The sequence below is a fragment of the Tiliqua scincoides genome, chromosome 1, assembly GCF_035046505.1.
Source record: "Tiliqua scincoides isolate rTilSci1 chromosome 1, rTilSci1.hap2, whole genome shotgun sequence".
Classification (NCBI taxonomy): domain Eukaryota; kingdom Metazoa; phylum Chordata; class Lepidosauria; order Squamata; family Scincidae; genus Tiliqua; species Tiliqua scincoides.
In genome coordinates, this window is record NC_089821.1 from 212,597,364 (window position 1) to 212,620,844 (window position 23,481).

A 23,481-nucleotide genomic window follows, 5' to 3' on the forward strand; every position below is an offset into this window, starting at 1 on the left:
GTTCTATGCCTCTATACATCACACACTTTGTTAGTCTTTTATTCTTTTGGAATTGCACTTCAGCTAACAATTTCCTAGCGGGAAAATAATTAGTTTATATAGTATTTATTGTTGTGCCAACTTTGACAATTTAATTGTAACAGTAATTTGGGTTATGAAGACAGATACAAGCAGTTGCCAGCATTGTTATCCACTCACTTCAAACTATATTTTAACAAGGATTTGTTATGTCAGTAAACGGGCAGGAAACAAAAAGAGCAGCAACTTGTGAAAGTGTTTGATTAATGAAGAACTGATACATGGCTCCAAGTAAATGGTATAGCTGCAAAATTTGCTAATACTTAAGAGGAAAAGTTTGCTTTCATCTGAAGAGTGGAATGAGGAGGAACAATGTTTGGTATTTTGAATGTCTTACTTGTTTGCTACTGAAGTTGTACATTTTAAGTCAATTCTACTCCAGGGCTTTTAAATGAGGGGAATTAAGTAGGATACAATACATTTTTAATGTTCATTTCCTCTTCTTTTCATTATTTGTGACACCATGATGAAAAGTAATTAAGCAGTGGTAAATTTTCTTCTTAGATGTAATTTAGTCTACTTATCTGTGATTCTCACACCGGAACAGACTCAGCAACTAAAACAGGACACCTGTTTTCATCATTGCTTAACACTGCATTGCCTGCTTAGTAATATGCAGCTTGTCTGAAATCACGGGCTGGAGGCGTGCCGGGGGAAGAAGGCAGGTGGGTCCACGGAGCTCTGCTTCACAGGATCCAAGGTGTTCGTGGAGGGCTCGGCATCCTACACGAACGCCTTTACTGCCGACCTTTTGGTTGGCGGTAAAGTGAGTAGGCCCATTGCAGGGTTGCTTATCTTACCCGGGAGAAGGGGACGAAAGTCCCCTTCTCCCGAGGCACCTCCCACGGTAGCCCAGGGCGCGCAGGATCCGGCGGCAGCCATCCTCGCTGCTGCTGAGGCTGGGTGCCCCAGGCAGCTCAGGATTGGGCTGCTAGTTGTTGCACCGCACATCCGGAACACACTTCCAGAGGATCTAAGATCAGCCCACTCTATGGAGTGGTTCCAACAAGGCTTAAAAATATTTTTATTTCAATTGGCTTTTAAGGGGGGAAGGTAGGGGGGCTGCCTCATTGCCACCCTATTGAAGTGTTTTCTGTCACTGTGTTGTTCCTTGTATTTTGTTGGGAATGTTTTTAACTGAAAAGATGGGCTATAAATTCTTAAACAAACTGTTTATGCAGCATCAAAGAATCTGGTTTACTGACCCACAAGGTGAATTGTCTAATATTTCTTCTAAAGTTAGTAATCTAATAAGATACCTTCTAAAGTTAGTAATGTCAGAGAAGTTGAAACAAAGTTGAAACAAAGGTTGAAAAACAAAAGATAATGGAAATATATCATTGGTACATATGCCCTAGTGTGATAAAAAAAAGTGGGCAAGGACTGCAATTTTTATTGACCTCAAGGTAACTATGTTAGAAAATCCCAGCAAAAGTATAAGTCAGGGTGTCAAACATAAGGCCCAGGGGCTGGATGCGGCCCACAGAAGCTTTTCATCCAACCCTCCGCCTCTCAGTTGTTGAGCTGTGCTGATGTTTTACTACTAAAAGCACAGCCCACATGAAAATTGGGCTCTCCCATATCTTGAAATATGATCAAGATTAGTATATTTTCTCTTCTGTTGTTTGCAGCTAATGAGTTCCTAAGTGAGAAAGTTCCTAAGTGCTTATTTTTGGTTATGATCTGTTTAATGACATCACTTCCTGCTTAATGACATCACTTCTGGCCCTCAGCAGGCATCATGAATGCTATATGATGCTATATTGATGATGAATGCTATATTGGATATATATGCTATATATGCTATATCCAATATGAAACAGGTTTGACACCCCTGGAATAAGTGCTTATGGAGATAACATTGAGTTACTCATCATAATGCTGGGAAAATTAACTGATGACACCCTATCACATATAAGGCAAAATTGCACATACACACTCAAATTGCTTCCCTAGATTTCTGAAAAATTGTGGAAATGTGGGAAAATTCTCCTCACAACTTGAAGAGTAATACAGAGAAATGACTTACCAAGTAGTCCAATGTGCACCATCTTAAGTAACTATTTGGAAAATCGTCATCAGTATTATTCACCTAATGTCATGAAAATTGGGATGTCAACAGGTTGTGTGAACTGAATTCATTTTTTCCCCTGTTCCATTATTCCTATTTTACATTTCACGTCTCTAGTGTTAACTGCTTTGCCTTGGTAACAGAAGGGGTTAATTTCCCCCTCATAATGATGAAAGTCAGCAAATCAACACAATCCCTTCCCTTGAGTTTTAACTTTAATGCAAGAGAATGCATTTTCTGTCAATCTTTTGCTCATTTTTATGCCAGGTATTTATAATCCTGATAAAAACTTTTGGGGGGAGAATATGGAATGAGACGCGTCATCCTCATTTTCAAGTTTCAGTGTTGCTTAGCTAGTAAAGAGGAAATAAAATCCATAGTTCAAGCAGGTTGGCAAACTGACAGGGCTCAATTTTTCTCATGGTTCAGAGGATTCAAATAACATTTTAAACTATTATAGATGTTATAGATCTTGCCCCAAGTATACCTATAAAATTTTCCAACGCATAGCATTAAAGTGGGGAAAGGGAGATTTTTCAAAGAAGCTTCTTAAGCATGCTCTCTACAAGCACAGCCACAATTCAGCGGTTGGGAGAGGGAATGCTGCAAAAACAAACAGCCTCTTGGGAAAAGGCAGCAATGATTCTGTAATATTTGTTTACTTTTAGATATACAACTGTGCTGCTCCAAAGACTAAACTACAGGCAAACTAAAAGGGCTGTGCAAGATTTCTATCTGATAAACTGTCTTACAGGCTTACCAGCCAAGATATTGAAGCTTTAAACAACCCTTGTTCAACACACAGCCCAAATACATAATGAGTCCTATTTGGAAGATTTTGCCATTCATCAAAGTTGGAACTCACGATGTGTGGGCAACTGCACAGGAGATGGCAGTGCCCCTCATTAGGACTGCGCATTGCTGCAGTATTGCTGGATGCTGGGAGGAAGAAGAAAGGCAGTATAGGGAATGCTGGCATATGTCCCTGGGCTCACATGCTGCTCCAGCATTGCCGGAAAGAGTAAGTTGAGAAGAGTATTTCAGAATCCCTTGAAACCAACATCTAACAAATCAGGATACTAGTACATTAGAGCAAAATTCTGGGCAAGCATGCTTGTTAGAAGCAGTGTCAGAGCAAAGACATGTCCCACCAGGAATGATGCTGAGGTGCACCTCTGGGAATTGTTCAGCTCTGATATTAGCACAGAAAGGATTTCTGCCACAAAAAGAACATTTTTGATTCTTTATACCAGTGGTTCTCGAGCCTTCCCGGCTCACGCCTCCCCTGATACTTGTAGCCATTGGCCACGGCTCCCCATTACAACACTTCACTCACCTCAGTTACCCCCAAAATGGGGATGAAGGTGTTATAATTATGCACTAGAAACAAGGCTGCCAGCACTCTTAGGCTGCAATCCTAACCACAATTACCTGAGAGTAAGCCCCATTGAACAAAATAGGACTTACTTCTGAGTAGACCTGGTTAGGATTAAGAACATAAGAACAGCCCCACTGGATCAGGCCATGGCCCATCTAGTCCAGCATCCTGTATCTCACAGCGGCCCACCAAATGTCCCAGGGAGCGCACCTGATAACAAGATACCTGCATCCTGGTGCCCTCCCTTGCACTGGCATTCTGACATAGCCCATTTCTAAAATCAGGAGGTTGCATGTACACATCATGGCTTGTAATCCGTAATGGATTTTTCCTCCAGAAACTTGTCCAATCCCCTTTTAAAGGCGTCCAGGCCAGATGCCATCACCACATCCTGTGGCAAGGAGTTCCACAGACCAACCACATGCTGAGTAAAGAAATATTTTCTTTTGTCTGTTCTAACTCTCCCAACACTCAATTTGAGTGGATGTCCCCTGGTTCTGGTGTTATGTGAGAGTGTAAAGAGCATCTCTCTATCCACTCTGTCCATCCAGGATTGTGCCCTGAGTTTGTTAACAACACACCTGGAGGGTTTTGGAAAGGGAGGGGGAAGTGATGAATCTGCTGGGGGAGGGGAAGACTTTGTTTTGTGTGTATCTGCTAATTGCAAATCGATGCAAATTGAGACCCAGAGACTGTTTGGCTGGAATCCTAACCCCACTTTTCTGGGCGTAAGTCCCATTGAACACAATAGGACTTACTTCTGAGTAGACCTAGCCAGAATTGTCCCTTTTGTCTTACAATAGCAGCCAACACAGTTTCTTCCCCCCCCCCCCCCGAAAAAAAGGAGGCAGGAAGAAAAAGGGAAATGGCTAAAAAGGAATGGGGATTTTTATTTTGAATCAATTTTTGGAGACAAAGCCATCAAGAGTGGCTTTTTTTCTTTTTTGAAGGGGTGGGGAAGAGAAAGGTGAAGATCCTGGGTTAAGCTGACACAGACCCCAAGCCTATGTAGGTCTACCAAGAAGTAAGCCCCATTTGAGTCAATGGGGCTTACTCCCAGAAAAGTGTGGAAAGGATTGCAGCCACATACAGCAAGATTACAGCTCACCCCAAAGTAGACAGGGGTTGCTCACACACATACACCCAGCATGCAGATGCCACCCGTTCCCCCAGGCAAGACGGAAGGATGCAGGCTGGGGCATTTGCCCCCCCCCACTAGGAGCAGAGGAAAGCGCTGCACTGCCTGTACTTACACTTTCCTCCCAGTTTGAAGCCTGCCAGGAGCACCCCTGCGCTGATGAGATGCAGCACCTCCACACTCTTCTCTCCTCCAGCCTTGACCAATCCCAGGATGCCCAGGGCGAGGGGCACACTGGGAAATGTAGTCCTTGGTGCGAGGTTGCACATGGACAGAGCTCGATGATGAGATGCGGCACCTCTGCCTGCCCAGCCAGCCTTCTCTCCCACCTCCCCCCACCATGTTTCACACTGCCCCACCCACCTCACCTCATGCAGCCCCACCCATCTCATTCTCAGCCTCGGAAAAGCAGCAAGTCAGGAGGCAGCCAGTGCAGCTGAGCTGAGCAGAGCAGCTGCCAGCCACCTCTCTCTCCAAGATGCCTGGCAACGCCCCTGGAGGCTAGCTGCGCCTACTAGGGAGGCAGGACGCACAGATTGAATACCTCAGCTTTATACAGATAAAATATTCTGTAATAATTAATATTACTGGGTGTTTGTGCATCTTGATCACTATGAATGGGATCTGCTAATGGCTAGGGCCCAGTTTTCAATAACCATTCAGTTTTGTTCAATGGTGCTTACTCCCAGGTAAGTGTGCACAGGATTACACTATGAGCCATTATTTTATACCTGTTTTCTAGGACACCAGAGTACATACAAACAGCCTGATCTTATGTGTGTTTACTCAGAGTTAGTGAGTTCAGTGTCATTTAATCCAATTATACATAACTGAAGCCATAGGCTGAAAATGTGACATGAGACATGTACAGCCTTTACTGACGTAAGCATTCCATGCAGTTCTCATCTCATTTAAATGCACTCACCACATGCAGCCAAAACATGGCCAGGGTAGGCATACACCAGTGATCTGTGACCCAATCAGTCACAGCTGGCATACTAATGTGGTACACGAATATATGGTAAACTCATTTAAATAATGTGGAGCTCTCTGGAACACTGGCATTGGTAACTGCTTTAACTGTGGCCTGCACTGGGTCTTATTCATTATGGCCACTTCTTCACTGAACAGAAAATATAATGCGGGAATGACAGTAGCAACCACAGTGTGACTTAGGGCGCAATCCTAACCCACTTTCCAGCACAGACATAAGGGCAATGCAGCTCTGAGGTAAGGGAACAAGCATGCCCTTACTTTGAGGAGGCCTCCGTGAGTGCCACCCAACTGGAGGATGCAGCACACGTCCCACTGGCACCGCTATGCCAGTGCTGAAAAGTTGGTTAGGATTTGGGTCTTACATGTTTAATTGATAATGTAGCTATGCCAGAGCTGGTAATCTCAACCATCAGACATGAATGTCTCTGGCTTCTGTGTTGGGGTGGAGGAAGTACAATGGGGACCGGCAGGAGGTTTGAAATGTAAACATTTTCTGTTTTACCCCTTCCCAGCTTATATTAGAGACAATAAAAAGATATCTATTGAACAAGTCACACCCATGTCTGCAACAACATCCACCTAAAATTCTGTCACCCACACTCATGCAGCACTCAGATGCAAAAGCAATTGCCACAGTAATCCTAAATTTCAAGGCTTGGGAGTGTGAGGTAGGGTCAAGGTGGCATTGGACAATTCAGTCAGTGTTAAATGATTCCAATGGAAATATGAAGCATAGCCTTAAACGTTTGGGTAAACTATACACTGTGTTTGTTGGTAATCTCTGAATTGTACTATAGTTGCTTTCTATGTGTTGTTTATTGCTCCAAACTCTCAGAACCTATATAATAATCTAAAGAAAATAAACAATAAGAGCTTTCCATTGTTTATGTAAAACTCTACTTCACAGTTAGCATAAAACATTGCAGCTACAATCTTGGACATGCTTGGATGCAAGTCCCACTTGCAACTACCCCAGATCAGGCTGCAGATCACTTATGAGAACGGCATACAGTAATGACATAAAACTTTAGGGTGACATTACTTGACCTAGCTTTGCTCTGGACCAGGGGTGCCCAAACCCCGGCCCAGGGGCCACTTGTGGCCCTCAAGGCCTCTCAATGCGGCCCTCAGGGAGCCCCCAGTCTCCAATTAGCCTCTGGCCCTCCAGAGATTTGTTGGAGCCCACACTGGCCCGACGCAACTGCTCTCAGTGTGAGGGTGATTGTTTGACCTCTTGCATGAGCTGTGGGATGAGGGCTCCCTCCACTGCTGCTTGTTTCACGTCTGTGATGCAGTAGCAGCAGCAAAGGAAAGGCCAGGCTTGCTTTGTGCAAGGCCTTTTATAGGCCTTGAGCTATTGCAAGACCTTCATTTATTCATATAAGTTCAGCTTTAATATATTCATTTATGTAAACGTATGTAAATTTATTCAAATTTTAAATGTAAATTGTTTCTTTTTTTCCCCTGGCCCCAGACACAGTGTCAGAGAGACGATGTGGCCCTCCTGCCAAAACCTTTGGACACCCCTGCTCTGGACTGCTATTATCACTTAAGTAATTTATTTGGGGTAGTTAATTGATAAATGATGCAATAAATAGGTTTCACTTGTCTGGGTCATTAGAGTTCCAGTGCTGCTTGGTCTGAAATCAATGGCAAATTTTCCACTGCCTTCAAAAGGGATAGGATAAGCCCATTAGCATGCATTAAAAGCAACTCAAATCTTGTTCCCCTGTTTTAAATGAGAGCCCATATCTAGACTCTCTTTCAAACCGACAATACAATCAATGACTTTTGCTCTGTAGCTCATTATTTTTGAGCCTCGTTACTGATGCAGCTTGCTATTGAACTTCAGCAGTAAGAGAAGGGGAATTGGCCCTCTGACTTTCATTTCCAAGGTAGAAATCCCAATAGATGTCATAGCCCTGCTCTTAATTAATTATTTAACCACAGGGCATCATTTTTGCTTTTTACTCAAATGGCACAGCTCACTGAATTCCAGTTAAAAGTTGTCACTTTCCCCACCATAGTTCATGTTATAATTTAGCAATAAAAAATCACTCCAGGGTGACACTTGGAACATAGGTTATTTTTCTTTAAACAATTGAATGGATTTCTTTCTCCTTTTTTCCACAGTTGAAACTAAACAAAAAATAAAGCTTTTTTTTTCCTTTCAGAGGGTGTACATAATTCAGAATTGGCTTTAATTTTATTAATGATAATTAGAGGTTTTAATGGACTTTAAAAAATAAGCTATGATACATTACATTATGTTAAAGTAAGGTAAAAACCCAAAACAGACCCTAAAATAGCAAGTACCACAAACATCTGTTACCATAAAAGTAATTCTTAGAAACTACTTATCAAAGAGATAAAACCAAATGCATTTTGAGTATAAAGCTCAAACATGAAACTAAGTCACAGTTCAGCGCTATGTGAGTGAGCCATGGTGAGCCTCAGGTCATGTTTCCTCATCCCTTCTTTTATGTGCAAAGGGAGGAGAATGAAAGCTTTCACTTTTGTTTTTGAACTAACCATCAGTTTCCATTTTGTTTGAACTCAGGGAACTGTGGTTTGTTCAACAGTGGTTAGTTAAAACAAACCAGGATCAAAACATGGTTCAGACATCATGGGAAACTATGGTTAGATCAAAAACTAAAAAAAAGTTTTCAATCTCTTCCTTTCATGGATAGAGGAGGAAGGGTCCACCGAAGTCCAAGGCTTGTTGCAGCTTGTTCTTGTGCATATAAATCATGGTTTTTTTAGCATACTGATTGAAAATTACTTACACCTGTCCATAGTGGCAAGTTTAGGATTGGTTTCTGAATGCTAGAGACACTGAGATACCACTGCACAGATTCACATGTGAAGGCAACCAGACCTGGAGGAGAACCATGTTGTTGACAAAGTCACAAGTACTTTAGGAATGCCACAGGGTTCTTGTGAACCAATTGTATGGAGTTAATGGTGAGCTCTAGACAACAAGTGAGGTTGAATCAGATTTGCAAAGCACCAACTACTGAGTGCTTTAAAATTATTAGTGCAGTTTCTGTTCTCTTCCCTATGCAGGGCCCTGTGCTTGAAATGCAAACGCCCTGATGTAGAAAGAGAGTTCCACATGCAGAAGCACATACTGTGTGAATAGCTGATGTGGGTGCAAATCTGGATCAGCATTGTGATGCTCATTCAGATCCCATTAAACTGTCTGACTTTCTTTCAGTATAAGGTGGGAATGTTCCCACAGTTCTGCATGACTAAAGGTGGATAGGAAGGGGGAGCAACTGCTTTTTATAGCAACTTTAAAACAAAAAGTCACATTGTATTGCATTCTCATTTGAGTCTTCTGCCATACCAAGACTGGCACCTTCCTGATTTATTTCCATATTCAAGTTGACAAATCTGCTTCCTCTGCTTTTCTGTTTCTTTACTAAACCTACAAACATGAATACACCCAGTGGCTTTCTGTTCACAAATGAGACGTGCTTTATGGAAGGTTTAGCATTCCCTCTGTCTCATTACATACATTTTTGAGATGTTAATAGTAACGCAACTTATTTCACAAATACAGAAAATATTTCTTAAAGAGCAACACTTGGCATCTGGTGCTCTCACAGCTCCATTCAAATTGGTCCATGTTGGCCAGTCTCAGTCCCATAAGGATCATCAGCAAGCAGACTGGACCTGCAGTATGACAGTTCTCTGGCCACGTTTATAAGAATCAAACATAGATTATCTCCAAGTGCCAGGCTTCTGACACTTTACCTGTCTTCCAATCTTATACTGCTACTGCCCAGCTTTTTGACCCTGATTTTGGATTCCATCTCTGCAGCCAGCCTCTGACTTTACTCATCCCTGACCAACAGAAAATTCCTTATCTCAGCGGTTCTCAAACTCACAGGGAGTTTGAGACTGCAGGTAAGTCTTGGCAGGGGCTGGGGAAGGCAGCAACACAATCCACAGGATCACGTCGCTGCTGGGATCACAGTTCCCAGGCTCCCCTGCCCACAGCAGCCTCCTGGGGGTGCAAGGAACCCCACAGAGCCCTCTGCAGCCCCCCCCCCACTCCTCAAAATAATAAAAACATGTGATTGCAACTCACTTCCGGTTTTGCATTTGCAACCCAGTAGTGGGCTGCAATAGCATTTTTTTTTATTATTTTGAGGCTCAGGGCAGGCCCCCACAGGACTCCCTGCACGCCCAGGAGGCTGCTGCAGGTAGGGGTCAGTTTAAAAAAAGTCCCTGTGACCCCAGCAACAACGTGATCCTGCGGATTGCGCCTCTGCCTTCCCTCTTCCATGCCCTTTAAAGTGCCCGGGACACCCATTCTCCAGCTGGTAGGTTGCAACCCACCAGTTTGAAAACCACTGTCTTATCTCATATATTTGTTTTTCATACTAATGCAACATTCATCACCTGGCACTTGCTATAACTGCTACTATTCAAGATGCTGAAAATGAAGATCAGTTACTGATCCGCAGATGCTGGAGAAGGTTATTCAGAAACTTGTTTACTGAACAATATTTTAATATTGTTTTTATATTAAAATAAAAAAGGATTACCCCTTAATGCTTCAAATAAAGCTGAAAGCATTCAGGTAACAATTATACAATTCTGTAATCATATTGTCATGTGATATGTTCCTAAAATTATGTAAATAACTTTTTCATATTGGCTGATTCTGATAAAAGATGACCTTCCCAGTGGTATCGGTATACCAGATCACTTCTTGAATTTCCAGGACAACTAGAAATTTACTGTGTCTCTTTTCATTAGACAAGTAACTAGTCATCACTGCAGGCAAAGCTTTTGAGAATGTGACTTGGACAAGTATTGAAAATATGCTTCTGAAACTTATACACAAGGAAGCTTCTTTCGTCATTAACAAATTACACACGGTGCATATCTTTTTCTGCATCATAGAGAGACAAGAGTATAAGGCTGCAGTCCTAAGTATACTTACTAAGGAGTAGGTCCTATTGAGCTCAGCAAAACCTAGTTCTACGTAAACATGTTTAGAACCATACTGTATATAGTAAGTTCTCATTTAAGTTCAACTTCTTGATCTGTTTTCCAGAACAACTAAGGGCCCAATCCTATCCAGTTTTCCAGTGCTGGTGCAGTAGTGCCAGTGGGGTGTGCGCTGCATCCTGTGGTGGAGGGGCAGTCAGTGGGACCTTCTCAAGGTGTGGGAACATTTGTTCCCTTACCATGGGGCTGCACTGTGGCTAAACCAGAGCTGCAAAGTTGGATAGGACTGGGCCTTAACACGGGTAGTTTTCTGTTTGTTTACCTGGAAAAGTGAATAGCTTGATGCCCAGCAATATTAAAGTAGAAATCAGTTGTATGTTTCATCTCATCAGTATGCCCAGAAACTTCTATCCAGTGCCCTATTGGGAGGCAATAAACTCCATCAACCAAGTTGCTTGGGTTGTAAACACTGCATCGATCGTGGTGGGGCCCATTGCCTGAAACAAGAGCAAGACACATAAACTGTATGTTAATATAGTTCAAGTATGTAATAACAAAGAGCTAGAAACTTACAGCACTTTCTTGGCCACATGTTCTTTGAAAGCCACAACATGCTTCTCCTCCTGTAGGGAAATGTGGGGGTCATCTAAGGATGGGGAATGTATACTTTAAAAAAATCCAAATAAACAATGTGTTCAATTCTTCTTTAGATTTTCACATAGAACTTCTTGGGGGCTGATTATTATGTGCTCAATAATAATCTTTCCTTACCTCTCCTCCCCTGTCCTTAATTTTGTCTATTTTAGATATCATGCTAGGATGGCTTGTCACCATTAATTTAATGCAGCATTTTGGTTTTGAAGCACTTGATAAATAAAAATAACAATGAATGGGTATTATGGGTAGACATGCATAAGACTGCTCTGAAAATGGGTTTCTATTCACAGTGGTTTCTAAAAACTTTGCCATTCTGACAGTAAATCAATCACCTGAAGATGTGGATGCAGTGAGAACACCTGAGCAGACAGGTGCCATGGTATGCTCTAAGCAAAATGACCTAGACACTGGCAAGCAACCACTTGGCACTAATTCTATACCAGGGATTTCTACACGGTAGCACAGGCATCACTTTTCAGCAGATTCTTCCCTACTTCAGGCATTAACAGTGCCACCTGCTGTGTGAAAAATGGCGAAGGTTTGAATTGCTATGGTTCAGTTTTGAAATGAGATATATAACTTAAGTCAGGTCATGCAGCAGATTCTCTGTGGTGCTGTCCTTCTCCCCCACTCTCCAGTTTAGGTGTCACTGTGCCCATGGAGAAACAGCATGCAAAATGCGGCTGTTCCAGAAGTCTTTTAATTACCAGTATGCCATTCAGGGCCAATCACTTGTTACTGGAAATGTGTAATGTGGTCCATTATGATTTATTTATTCTAAAAAGTGTACCAGAGTGTGCCTGAAAACATGAAACCATGGAGGGGACAGGAGGGCTTTAGCTCTTTGCCCTCAATGCTGTTCCCATCACAACCATGCCCTCCCTGTACTACTTTTTTAATTATTATTTTTAAAAAGTTTTCCACAGACCTTAGGCTCCTTTTTACCCTCCCTGGGGTGAGAGCTGCCTGTAGAAAACAATGGATTTTAGCACAGATGTGATTGGTTGGCAGTAGCATGTTCTCTGTCCCCCAAAATAAGAGGTTTTTCTTCTTTGGACAGTGAAGTGAGATTTAGTATATCCTCAACTTTCTGTACAGACCTGATACCGCACAGGGCCATTTTAGATTTTGTTTTTTTAATGTATTTTTTCTTTTAAAATTAAAGTCTAACTAAACTTACTGCTTTATAAGAGAGTCCCGTAAGTATGTAGAAACAATAACCTTATTTTTGGGTCACTCTGGTCCACCTCCATACTGATAGGCACTTGACTGCATGAATTATTTGTTGCTGTTGTCATCTTCAAACAGGAAACTTCAAAAAGCCTTCAAAGGCATTAACATTCTCACAAACCAGCTTCTACAAAAATACTATTTGAAAAACAGTGGTTGTGACATCATTATTCTTAAATATCTATGCTTGTTTGGAAATAAATCCTTGGTGCACCTCCTCATTAGATGCCTCAGGGTCCAATCCTGCACACTTACTGGGAAGAAAGTCCCACTGGATACAATGGGACTTACATTCAGGTAAACATGCACAGGATTGCACATTGATCAGAACCCACCTGCACAAAGGGAATGACAACAGATTTTTGTGCCAAATTTGAAAACTGAATTTTTTCATTGGTCTCCACTGTCATGTAGAACCAAGTTCAAGTGGAAATATTTGGATGTGCAAATATTCCTGTGTCTGAAGGAATACATGGCTAACATCTGGCAAAAATCAGCGAATGGATCAAATGTGTAGCACTTGAAAAGAAGTGTGTCTGGGCAAGAGATTGCATGAGGAGACAAATGCCAATGGATATTCTTACCAGTCTATTTCACTGTTCCACTCATGAAGGGGTTAAGATGACCACGTAGCCTTAATGAGCCAATTGTTGTTGCTGTGTATATCTGTGTTGAGGGAGGAATGATTGACTATTCAGTCTGCATACTCGAGCAATATGAACATACACTTTGAAAAATGTAATACTGTACACAGTTACAGAAATCCTGGGGGTTGAAATGATTAGCATGTTTTCATTTGCCCCATATTTTTTCTTTCCTACAGGTACACTTCAAAGAATAAATCAGGGGTTTCCAAACTTTTTAGAGGCCCTAGAGGCTGTTGCCTGGTTTATAAATGCCAAGGGGTGTGGCTGTAATGGTGATTGGGCAGCAGTGCTCCCCCTCCACAAGCAGCTGCTTGTTTAACCCTTGATGCACATACCCTAATCTGCCCTGTCAGTTTCGCAAACCACCAAAAATTGGGTCATTACCCACTGGTGGGTCCTGGACTCAGTCTGAAAACTGCTGAAATAAAATCAAAATTTTACCTGCCTATTCTTGCACTTGCTGGATAATAAACCAAATAAACATAAAAATCACCTTGGAATAGGACTATGGCCAAACAAAGAACACATCTGTAAAGCCTAGCTCAATTGACAAATAGATTTTTCTCTAATGTTGATAGCTTTAGCTTTTTCATTTTAATAAATGTAGTTTAAAGAGGGTTTTTTTTTAAAGACAGCATTCTCATAAAATGAAATTATACACAAACCTGAACAGTACCATTGCAATATTTAATCCATTTCACTTAAAACCAACACATTATTCTCCACACAGGAATATCATTTGAAGAAGAAAGGTATGCAACTGTGTTACAAGCAGATATGCACTAACATATATGGTATATTCTGCACTGAGGTATATTTCCATGTCTAAAGATCTAAGAAATAAGCCTTTGAACCTATCACTGACAGATACCAGAAAGCAAAATATCAGCTCTTCTTCAAAGGATACACTCATACACTTTATTTTAGGTTGGATTCTGAACTTTGGTCTTTTTTCATTCCATTGTTGTTCAAAAATTCCTCCATGCAATTTGCTTGCAAACCAACAAGCTCAAGAACAAAGCAATCAGCAAAGTCTGCCTTACAAATCAATCTCTGTGAATAGTATTCCTTTCAAAGCCTGCAGGACTGCCCATATGGCTGCTGGCATGATGTGTAAGAAAGATGATCAAACTGGCATATCAAAAAAGCCACCGGCTTTATTGCAAAGCAGATTAAAACAAAGATCTCTGAGCACTGTGCAGCTCATATGGGAAAGAAGAACAAACAAGAATATAAAAAGTGGGGAAGACATGATCAGAAGAGAAAAGTAATCCAGAATAACCAGAGATCAGTAATGGGAGGAAAAACACCAGCTCCAATGTTAGGGAGGGAGGAGGAAAAAAACAAAATATCAAAGCAGCAGATCTTAAGAGTACAGCACAATTGGGCAGAGTTCTTTGCCTACATAGAAATCTGCCCTGCCAGCTTGTTAAGGTTCTGGTAATTCTAAGTGGTTCAGAGGCTCCTACGGGAACCGTGTTACCAACTTTAGCTTTTTTAAAATATTAACTTCTAGCCCTTGTGAGCTTGTCCAGTATATTGTCCTTGGCAATATTCCTGAAAGATTCAGAACCCAGACAACTGAGAAAAAAACAACCTTGGGTGCATGCTATTTCACATGTACTCCAACCCAACAAGGAGGAGAAGCAAAAGCAGGTTTCCTTATCATGATACCTTCAATAAGTCTGAAATGGTGTGTACAGATTGGACACTATTCCAGAAGTTGGAGTACTGCAGTTGGCACCTGCAATTGGCACCTAAGGAATGTGCATGCCTGGATCTAGGTCCTATGTTCTGCAAAAGTAGAGAAAAAGCAGAGAAGCTGATAGCATCAACCCTCTAACTTAGATTATGTCTCTGGATCAGAGTAATCAAAGTTGGTCCCATTTTTCTTGCTGCCCATGCTTCTGTCTGCTGCTACTTCTGCATCCCTGCACCAGGCCCTTGTCCCCTTCATTTCTGTCCTATTCATCTACAGTAATCTCTATAGCCACATTTTGGTGCCCATTCCACTGGGAATAACTGTGCAACGAATGGGTAGCGGAGGGGGAGGGGGACTGGTTTAGTGGCTGTTGAGGTCACAAAGGTACTCAAGTCAACAAACTCAGACAGATTTCCAAGTGTTTCCCCATTGCAGTTCTAAGAGAAAAAAGTCATTTGAAGACGGCAGTAAAGGGGGGGATTCCCCCAGATGGAAGGTCACAGGTTCCTCAAACACAGCCTGTGCTTTCCCTTCCTTCTTAGCTTTACCACAGTATGACTCATGCTCTTGCACACAAATGGGTTCAGGAGAAGAATATGGGCAGACATACTCAGAACATTATAGCGCAATACAAAAATAGCGCCCAGTTGTCTTAACACATATTTTATAAAAAGGAGGCTCAAATTATTCACGTCCTGTTTTCTGTGGTCTTTTATTACAAGGAAAAGGAAAGCCTATCTAACATTCTTGCAGGTCTAATTTTCACTATATTTTACCTCAACATATTATTTCTGTTATCATAATTAGGTTTCTACTATGCATGAGATGTTCCAAGTTTTTTAACCTTTGATATTGGACTCTGTTATGGAAGCATTCCTGCTGTCTAACTGTTTGACTGAAATTCAACCTTAGATCGGCTTGGAATGGTGCCTACTTCAAACCAAGCAAGACTGAATTGTTATTGATTGTTACAGTACAGAACTATGAACACAGTAAACTCCCCTCATCTAAATATAGATGGTTTAGGGCCCAGTCCTATCCAAGTTTCCTGCACCGATGCAGCAGTGTCAACAGAGTGTGAGCTGCATCCTGTGATGGGGATGAACTCATGGAAGCCTCCTCAAGGTAAGGGAATATTTGTTCCCTCACCTTGGGGCTACATTGCAGCTGCATCCATGCTGGAAAACTGGATAGGATTGGGCTCTTTGACTCTCTTGGCACTGGATAATTTTCTCATCATCATTGGATCATTCATTTCCAAGTGATTATCTATTTCCAAAGATCTAGCAGATCAATTTGCTGAAAAATATAAATTTCTGTCAACACACATCACAAAACTGTAACTTGGATCTGGAGAACAGCAAGCGATATGTCACTCCTAGGAAGGGGCTCCTCTATCTCCTCCTCCATCCTACAGGCCCCACTGGCCATGCGGTGCCTACAAACAATTTCTACGGCCTCCGTTGTAATTGGGCTCTCCCAACATGAAGACTGGGCATTCTTATATCTTGAAATTATGAACAAGATTTGCACATTCTCTTTTCTGTGATTTGTAGCTAATGAGTTTCTATGTGAGAACAAAGTGCTTATTTCCCACCATCATCTGCTTAATGATGTCACTTCTGACCCTTAACAGGTGCCATGAATGCTATTTGGCTCACTATAGTGAGCAAGGAGATAACACATAATTCTTTTTCCAACAAAGGTAGCAAGATGCATCTCAAAACTCATAAGCAGAGTTGAATAGCTGCCCTCTGTTTGCACAAGCAAACAGTATGGAGATTTGGTTTACTAGTAATGGTTCCTTTCTTTGTATAGCACCTTTAAGTAAAGGCTATCACCATGATGCCAATGAATTACATAAATTAACCATACTTGAAGAAGCACTTCCTTCCTTTTGTTTTCACTGAACTGACTGCCAATCAATTTAATAATATTACTGTGTCCGAAATCATTTTTTTGTTTTCTTGTACGGATTTCAGTTCTATAAATGTCTACTATGTCTTTCCTTAGGATCAATTCACATGCTATCCTATTGATTATACGTGTTCCTTAATATCCTCTGCCTCAGCTCTAAAGTCTTTTTTTTCCTAAAAAGCTCTATCATCAGCAGCCAGACTTCTCAGGGACGATACTCCAACCCCTGTTTTAGATACCCTTTCTGGACCTTTTCTTACTCTATATTCTTTCCAAAATGGACCACATGTGTACATGGTATTTTATATTTGGTTGCAACGTAGATTATGCAATGGCATCTACTTGTTGTTTGACTTACAGTTCCTTCTCCAATCATTCCTAATACTAAATCTGCCTAGAATTTGTATTTATTATGAAACACCCACACTGGTCATTCAAATCACTCATTCATTATTAACCTCCTTGGCTACACTGAACTGAACATTCACTACTTGGTCTGCTGACCTGAACATAAGACTCCTGCAATTCAGTAATAAGCCCCAATCACCATTTTGGAATCACTAGACAATGTTCACTTTGGCACATACAAACATGGTCACACATGAAGGGTCTAAAAACCTCTTAGAACAACAGCAGTTATGAAACAATGTTTAACAAGTTATAACCCATTCATTTTCACAAATGCAGATAATAACCTAAAGATAATGTAACCTTAAATAAAACAATACAGATAAGTCTTTAAAATGCCCTGAAGACATAAGCCTCCCTCCTCTTAATGGATTCACACAGGGCTGCTGGGAATAATTCAACTACAATAACAGACACAGGGTTCACACATACATAATAATCATATGGAGAAATTAAGAAGTATGACTAACTTGCAAAAGATTGCACTGCAAGCAATATTTTGATCTGATAGCATTAAAGTGCTACACATCATAGGAAAATGAAACTGTGGCAGCACAATATTTTTAGGATAGTATGTTGCATTCAGACATTGCACACCCAGAAGGAGCTCACAAAAAGGAACTTGCACTCTCTCCTACGCAGCAGAGCTGCTCTTGAGGGTCAGAAACCTTTGGGGGAAAGGTGAGATGAGGCAAAAGGTACCTCCATCCATTTTTTTTAGCGATTCCCCCCCCCCATGTACAGCTCCCTACATATTACCTTTTTATTAAGCATCCCCAACCCTTTGAAGAAGCTTTTGGGGTGCAGAAGGCAACTGTGGAGAGACGAGGACATTTCCTTTACATGAACTTCCATCCACTCATGCAAGATCTGCCTCCATCAAAAGCTGAATGAATTTCACCTTCTCAACTCTACTCTCTTGTCTGGGTGGCCCTCAGTAGGATCCCACTGTTAGCAGGGGAAGAACTGCCTCCATCACAGGCTGAGTGAATTCCACCTGCTCAGTCCCACTCCTTTGCCCAAGAGGACTTCCATGGGAACTGCTACCTAGTTCAGCTAGCAGGTTGCTCCTAATCTAAACTTTGGGCTCTGCAGGCAGGTTGAGTCCCTAGGTTGCTTGGGGCAGCTCTGCTGAGAGGAGTGCAGACTTCAAATTACAGTATTATATGAATGACATAAATGTTTATTTTATAAAATGTTTTATATCTGTTGTGGGCCACCAGGGTCAGGATAAAAATGTCTTAAATAAATAATAAAGAATTGCAAGATCTGAATACAATCCTGTGTTCAATGTACATACAAAAAGAAAAACATGGCTCTATGTCAGTTCAAGTTTATTTCTGCTCACCCATTTCCACAAAGTTTCCTTATACTGTGGGAAGCATTAAAAAACATATTTTTCACTCAGCTTACTGAAGTCCAACCTTTGTTATTTATAAGAAATTATCGGTAGTCAATATCTAGTTGCACTTAATGTTCCTTCCATTTCATTACTTCTGCAAACAAGAACAAAATGAATAAAATCCTGATTTATCTTTTACCATCAAAAGCACACACATTGCATAGATTGCACTAAAACGTTGATTAAGCTCTCATTGCCTTGTATGTGAAAGGGCGATTTTCAGTTCTCAAGTAGAATAGTGACATCTTGTGGATGCAATAAGAACACATTATTAACTATACAGATCATTTTATCAAATGAGGGAGGATAAATGGAGAAAAGAAAAAGAAAAGAAGGCAAGAAAAGAAAAATGCCTGACAGGCCTTGCCATCAGCCTTTTTAAGACCTACTGCCATTTAGTTACCAGAACTGTCTAACCAAGGAAACCGAATTTATTGCCCCCTTTTTACTCTTTTTTTTGTCCCCTTCCTCTTCTGTATCATATCTATTACATTGTAAGGCATGATTTTGAAGCCTTGAGTGCATTTACAAAAAGCCAGTATATACATGTAGCAAATAAATAAATGTCCATTCATATAGCCTCCCCCCATTTTGGTTTGTTTGTTTGCCATTCACCTGATTCTGCTGCTTCCTAAATAACATTCCCCAAGTAATTGCCACAGGTATGTGTTAAAACATCAGTTCTATAGGAGATGATCACAAAATATCATCCCAGCTCCCCTGGAGGCTGGGGATAAGAATAGGCTCTCAGTTTGGCTGTACTTGTCGTAAGAGGCGACTAAACAGCCACGGGTAGATGGGACTCGTTAGCCTGGGAAGGCAGCTCATCTGAGAGAAGGAAAACTCTGATCCCAAACCTCCACAGCCTTGTGGCTACATCCAGTTATGGAAAAGGCTTCAGGAGTCAACCTCAAGGCAAAATCCAGAGCCGGAGTCCCTGAGGCAGCTCATGGCTGAACACAGTCACGTTCTGGCAACTCCTGCAATGCCGCTGGAACCAACCGTATTTGCTTCTGCCTTTCCATTGGACCATTTCAGCGACTTGGAGAGGGGGGATTTGCTGCATGGGTAACAGTCTATCCTCCATATCTACTTTACCCAGGCTTCACGCACTGGAGAGGACACTCTGTTCCAGAACTGAGTGTTCTCTGTTCCAGAGACTGAAGGATGCCAACAAGATCACAAAATAAAAACAGATCAATATATGTCTATTTCAGGGTTATCAAATACAATGACCTGGGGGTCTTATCAGGTTTCCCAGTTCAACCCACAGCACCTCTTAAATGAAGCATGCATGGCAAAAAGTCGTTGTCCTTACTAGGTCAAATGGATGTTACTGCATGAACTCTCTTTATGAACGACTTTATGGAACTCCCTCTCTCTTAGCTTATGGATTGCTCCCTCCTTATAAGCTTTCTGGTGGGTCCTAAAGAGATGGCTATTCAGATCAGCCTTCTGAGTCCAGGTCTTTTAATATTGGATATCGAGGGTTTTTATGCAGGTTTATGTTTTTTATGGAACTGATCCCTTTTTTGATTGCTATTAGTATTAGATCCCTTTTTTGATTGCTGTTAGATTGCAAATAGATTGCTATTAGACATTAAAAAGTCTTTTAATGTGATATTTTAATGCTGCCTTGTTTTTAAGTAGATTTTTAATGTTTATGGTTTTCATTGTGATTTTATGTTGGAAGCCACTTTAAATGCCCTTTGGGGAGATAAAGCGGGGTAGGAATTTAGAAATGAAAATAAATTAGTAAATAAATATCTCAGTTCAGTCTATACCAGTAATTTTAACCAATTTCTGCCCAGCCCACATGTGTACACACTTGGTCCCTGTTGTGTATATGCAACATTGGGCAGAAATGGCTTTAAACTAGAGTCACAGGTGTTAAGGAATAGGAAGAACAGGGGGAGTGAACTGGAATGAAGCACCACGGAGTGCAGACTCTGCAGCTTGTGTCCATGTTGACCATGATGATGGAAGGGTGTGATACGGGTGGTGATGAAGAAGACTTGGACACTAGAGATGCTGACATGGTTGAGTTTGGGAAGGAAGATGTTAAACGTGTAAGAAGATTATTTTGGAAGGTGTTGTAAGTGTTTACTGTAAGTTGTTGTGTTAAGTTTACTGTAAGTTTAATGCCACTGTAACATTAACTGGGTCTCTCTCCCTGTAGCAGTGATACACTGTAGCAGTGACCTGTCAATCACTGTGGCAATTGAGCCCTTGAGAGAGGATAGTTGCTGAAGAGCAAACACTGAGGAAGTGTTGAAGAGAAAGCTGTGGAGAAAGGGCAGTTGAAGAGTACAGTAGAGGAGAGATGATAAAAAGGAAGGTTAGTTACCTCAGGAAAAGATTTTAGGAAGATTCAGTTGCGGACCTCCCATTGTATTCTATGGGGCAAATGACCCAGGCACGAGGCTGTAGGACCCCGTCGAAGCCTATCTGAGGCTCCCAACGGGGTTGGAAACCATGCTTCAGTTTATAGCAGGGGTGCCCAAGCCCCGGCCCTGGGGCCACTTGCAGCCCTTGAGGCCTCTCAATGTGGCCTTCAGGGAGCCCCTAGTCTCCAATTAGCCTCTGACCCTCCGGAGATTTGCTGGAGCCCGCACTGGCCCGACGCAACAGATCTCAGTGTGAGGGCGACTATTTGACCTCTCACGTGAGCTGTGGGATGAGGGCTTCCTCCACTGCTTGCTGTTTCAGGTCTGTGATGCAGCAGCGGCAGCAAAGGAAAGGCCAGGCTTGCTTTGTGCAAGGCCTTTTATAGGCCTTGAGCTATTGCAAGACCTTCATTCATTCATATAAGTTCATCTTTAATATATTCATTTATGTGGTGGTGGCATCTGGCCTGGACGCCTTTAAAAGGGGATTGGACAAGTTTCTGGAGGAAAACTCCATTACGGGTTACAAGCCATGATGTGTATGTGCAACCTCCTGATTTTAGAAATGGGCTATGTCAGAATGCCAGATGCAAGGGAGGGCACCAGAATGAGGTCTCTTGTTATCTGGTGTGCTTCCTGGGGCATTTGGTGGGCCGCTGTGAGATATAGGAAGCTGGACTAGATGGGCCTATGGCCTGATCCAGTGGGGCTGTTCTTATGTAAACTTATGCAAATTTATTCAAATTTTATTCCCAGACACAGCCTTGGGTTGCGCGAGGCTCCATCAGCCTCAGGTGAGGGGGGGCGGATTTGTGCACCAGGGGATGGCAACTACCCTTGAGGGGTGCCATTGTGGACCTTTGCGCGGTCCATTGCCATTGTGGACCTGGGGTGTGGGGCTGGGGGGGTCAGCCACAGGGAAGATTAAGAGAAGGCAGTTAAGACGGTTGGAACTGGCTGTTCTGTTTCATTTGCTGATAAAATAAATTATATTTGTACCACTTACATGGTCTGTGGTATCTGTCCAGTACCCTTGTCCAGGCTCCACATTATAAGGGTGTGCACTAGCACAGGGGAAGGCAAATCAAACCAAAATTAAACACCAGATGTGGGAGGTGTATGTGGAAAGAATGAAGATACACAATACGAAGTCCAAGAATTTCAAGATGGAGGAAACAAGAAAATGGTTAAAATAAAAAAAAGTGGCATGTCCTAACTGAGCAAGGAAGCTGCTGAGACGGGTAGCAGTACCCAGTTGCACCCTCAGCCTTTGCCAATACAGAAGCATTTATAAGCCATTTCTGACCAACATTGCATATACGCAACAGGGATCAAATGTGAACACCTGTGGACTGGGCAGAAATGGGTTGAAAGTAAGGAAAAAAACAAAAAAAGGGGGAAATAACCTTGGATCTCAACACTTCCAAAACAAGTATGTGAATGTGTGTATCTTTATTGTGTGTGTGTGTCTTTATTTTGTGTGTGTGTCTTTATTGTGTGTGTGTGTCTTTATTTTGTGTTTGTGTCTTTATTGTGTGTGTGTGTCTTTATTGTGTCTTTATTTTGTGTTTGTGTCTTTATTGTGTGTGTGTGTCTTTATTGGGTGTCATTACTTCATCATTATCAATGCTCCATCACTGCTGTGTTCAGAAGGTGAGCAGAATCAGGTGGCACGTGCCAGCCACACAAGGCGGGCAGGGTGGCCAGATGCAGCGGAGGGCAGAATGCCTCTATCTCCAACACTGCATAGGAGGGCCTGTGGGCAGGTGCAGCTTTTCAGCCCCCCCCCCCCCGCCGAGCTGCACTGCCCACAGCCCCTCCTCTCCAGTGTTGAAGGTCCGGGCGCTCCTTCCTCCACTGTATCTGGTCGCCCTCATCGCGGGCAGCTCCAACTGTCACATCTCCTCGCCCCGCCCCCAAGCAAACGGCAGGTAAGAGCCCCGCCCGCCTCCTTCTGCGCACGCGCAACACCTGAGGCGACCGTTACCTTCCCAGACGGCGTTGCCGGCCTCGTGCCGCCTGAGGAACTTGTACCAGAAGGTGCAGGCGGACTCGTCCTCGGGCAGCGCCACCTCCGCGAGCCACAGCACCGGTTCCTGCGCGGGCAGAGGAGCCAGCGGGCGGGCCGGCTTCATGGGCAGCGCGTGCTGGGGGTCCCAGCGACCCAGCTCCGGCCGAGAGCCTGAGAGGCAGAGCGTGCTGCCGCCTTCCGCCAGCCGGGCGGGCACGACCACCCCGAAACGGAACAGCATCGCCCCAAAGTAGTACGAGTGACGTGCCGCTGGGTTCCCTCTCGCGGCCGCCAGGGGGAGAAAAGGAGTGCTTCCTAGCGGAGGGATCCCGACGTCACTGGCGGAGGCGTCGCCACTTCCCCGACGCAGTGCGCCCGAATAGAATGCTGGACAGGGAGGCGGGCGAGGCGCACCACGCGACCTGCAGGGAGGGGGGCAGGAGGCAGCGCACAGACTCGCACTCACCAGAGTGACATCGAGGGGCCAGACTGTG

At 42.7% G+C, this 23,481-nt stretch overlaps 1 protein-coding gene across 2 annotated transcripts in view; it reads right to left on the reverse strand.

The window, feature by feature from the left end:
- EPM2A (EPM2A glucan phosphatase, laforin) overlaps positions 1-23,276 on the reverse strand; it is a 35,736-nt gene extending 12,460 nt beyond the window's left edge. The window contains exons 1-3 of one of the 2 annotated variants that reach the window (XM_066615396.1): positions 22,964-23,052; positions 13,098-13,179; positions 10,949-11,123 (exon numbers count right to left, since the gene is read on the reverse strand). In XM_066615396.1, coding sequence (XP_066471493.1) covers positions 10,949-11,010 — 62 coding nt within the window. In that variant the 5' untranslated portion in view covers positions 11,011-11,123; positions 13,098-13,179; positions 22,964-23,052. Of the gene's footprint in view, positions 1-10,948; positions 11,124-13,097; positions 13,180-22,963 lie in introns of both variants that reach the window. The other variant, XM_066615387.1, reaches the window with a different exon arrangement.
- Positions 23,277-23,481: the final 205 nt, after the last annotated feature.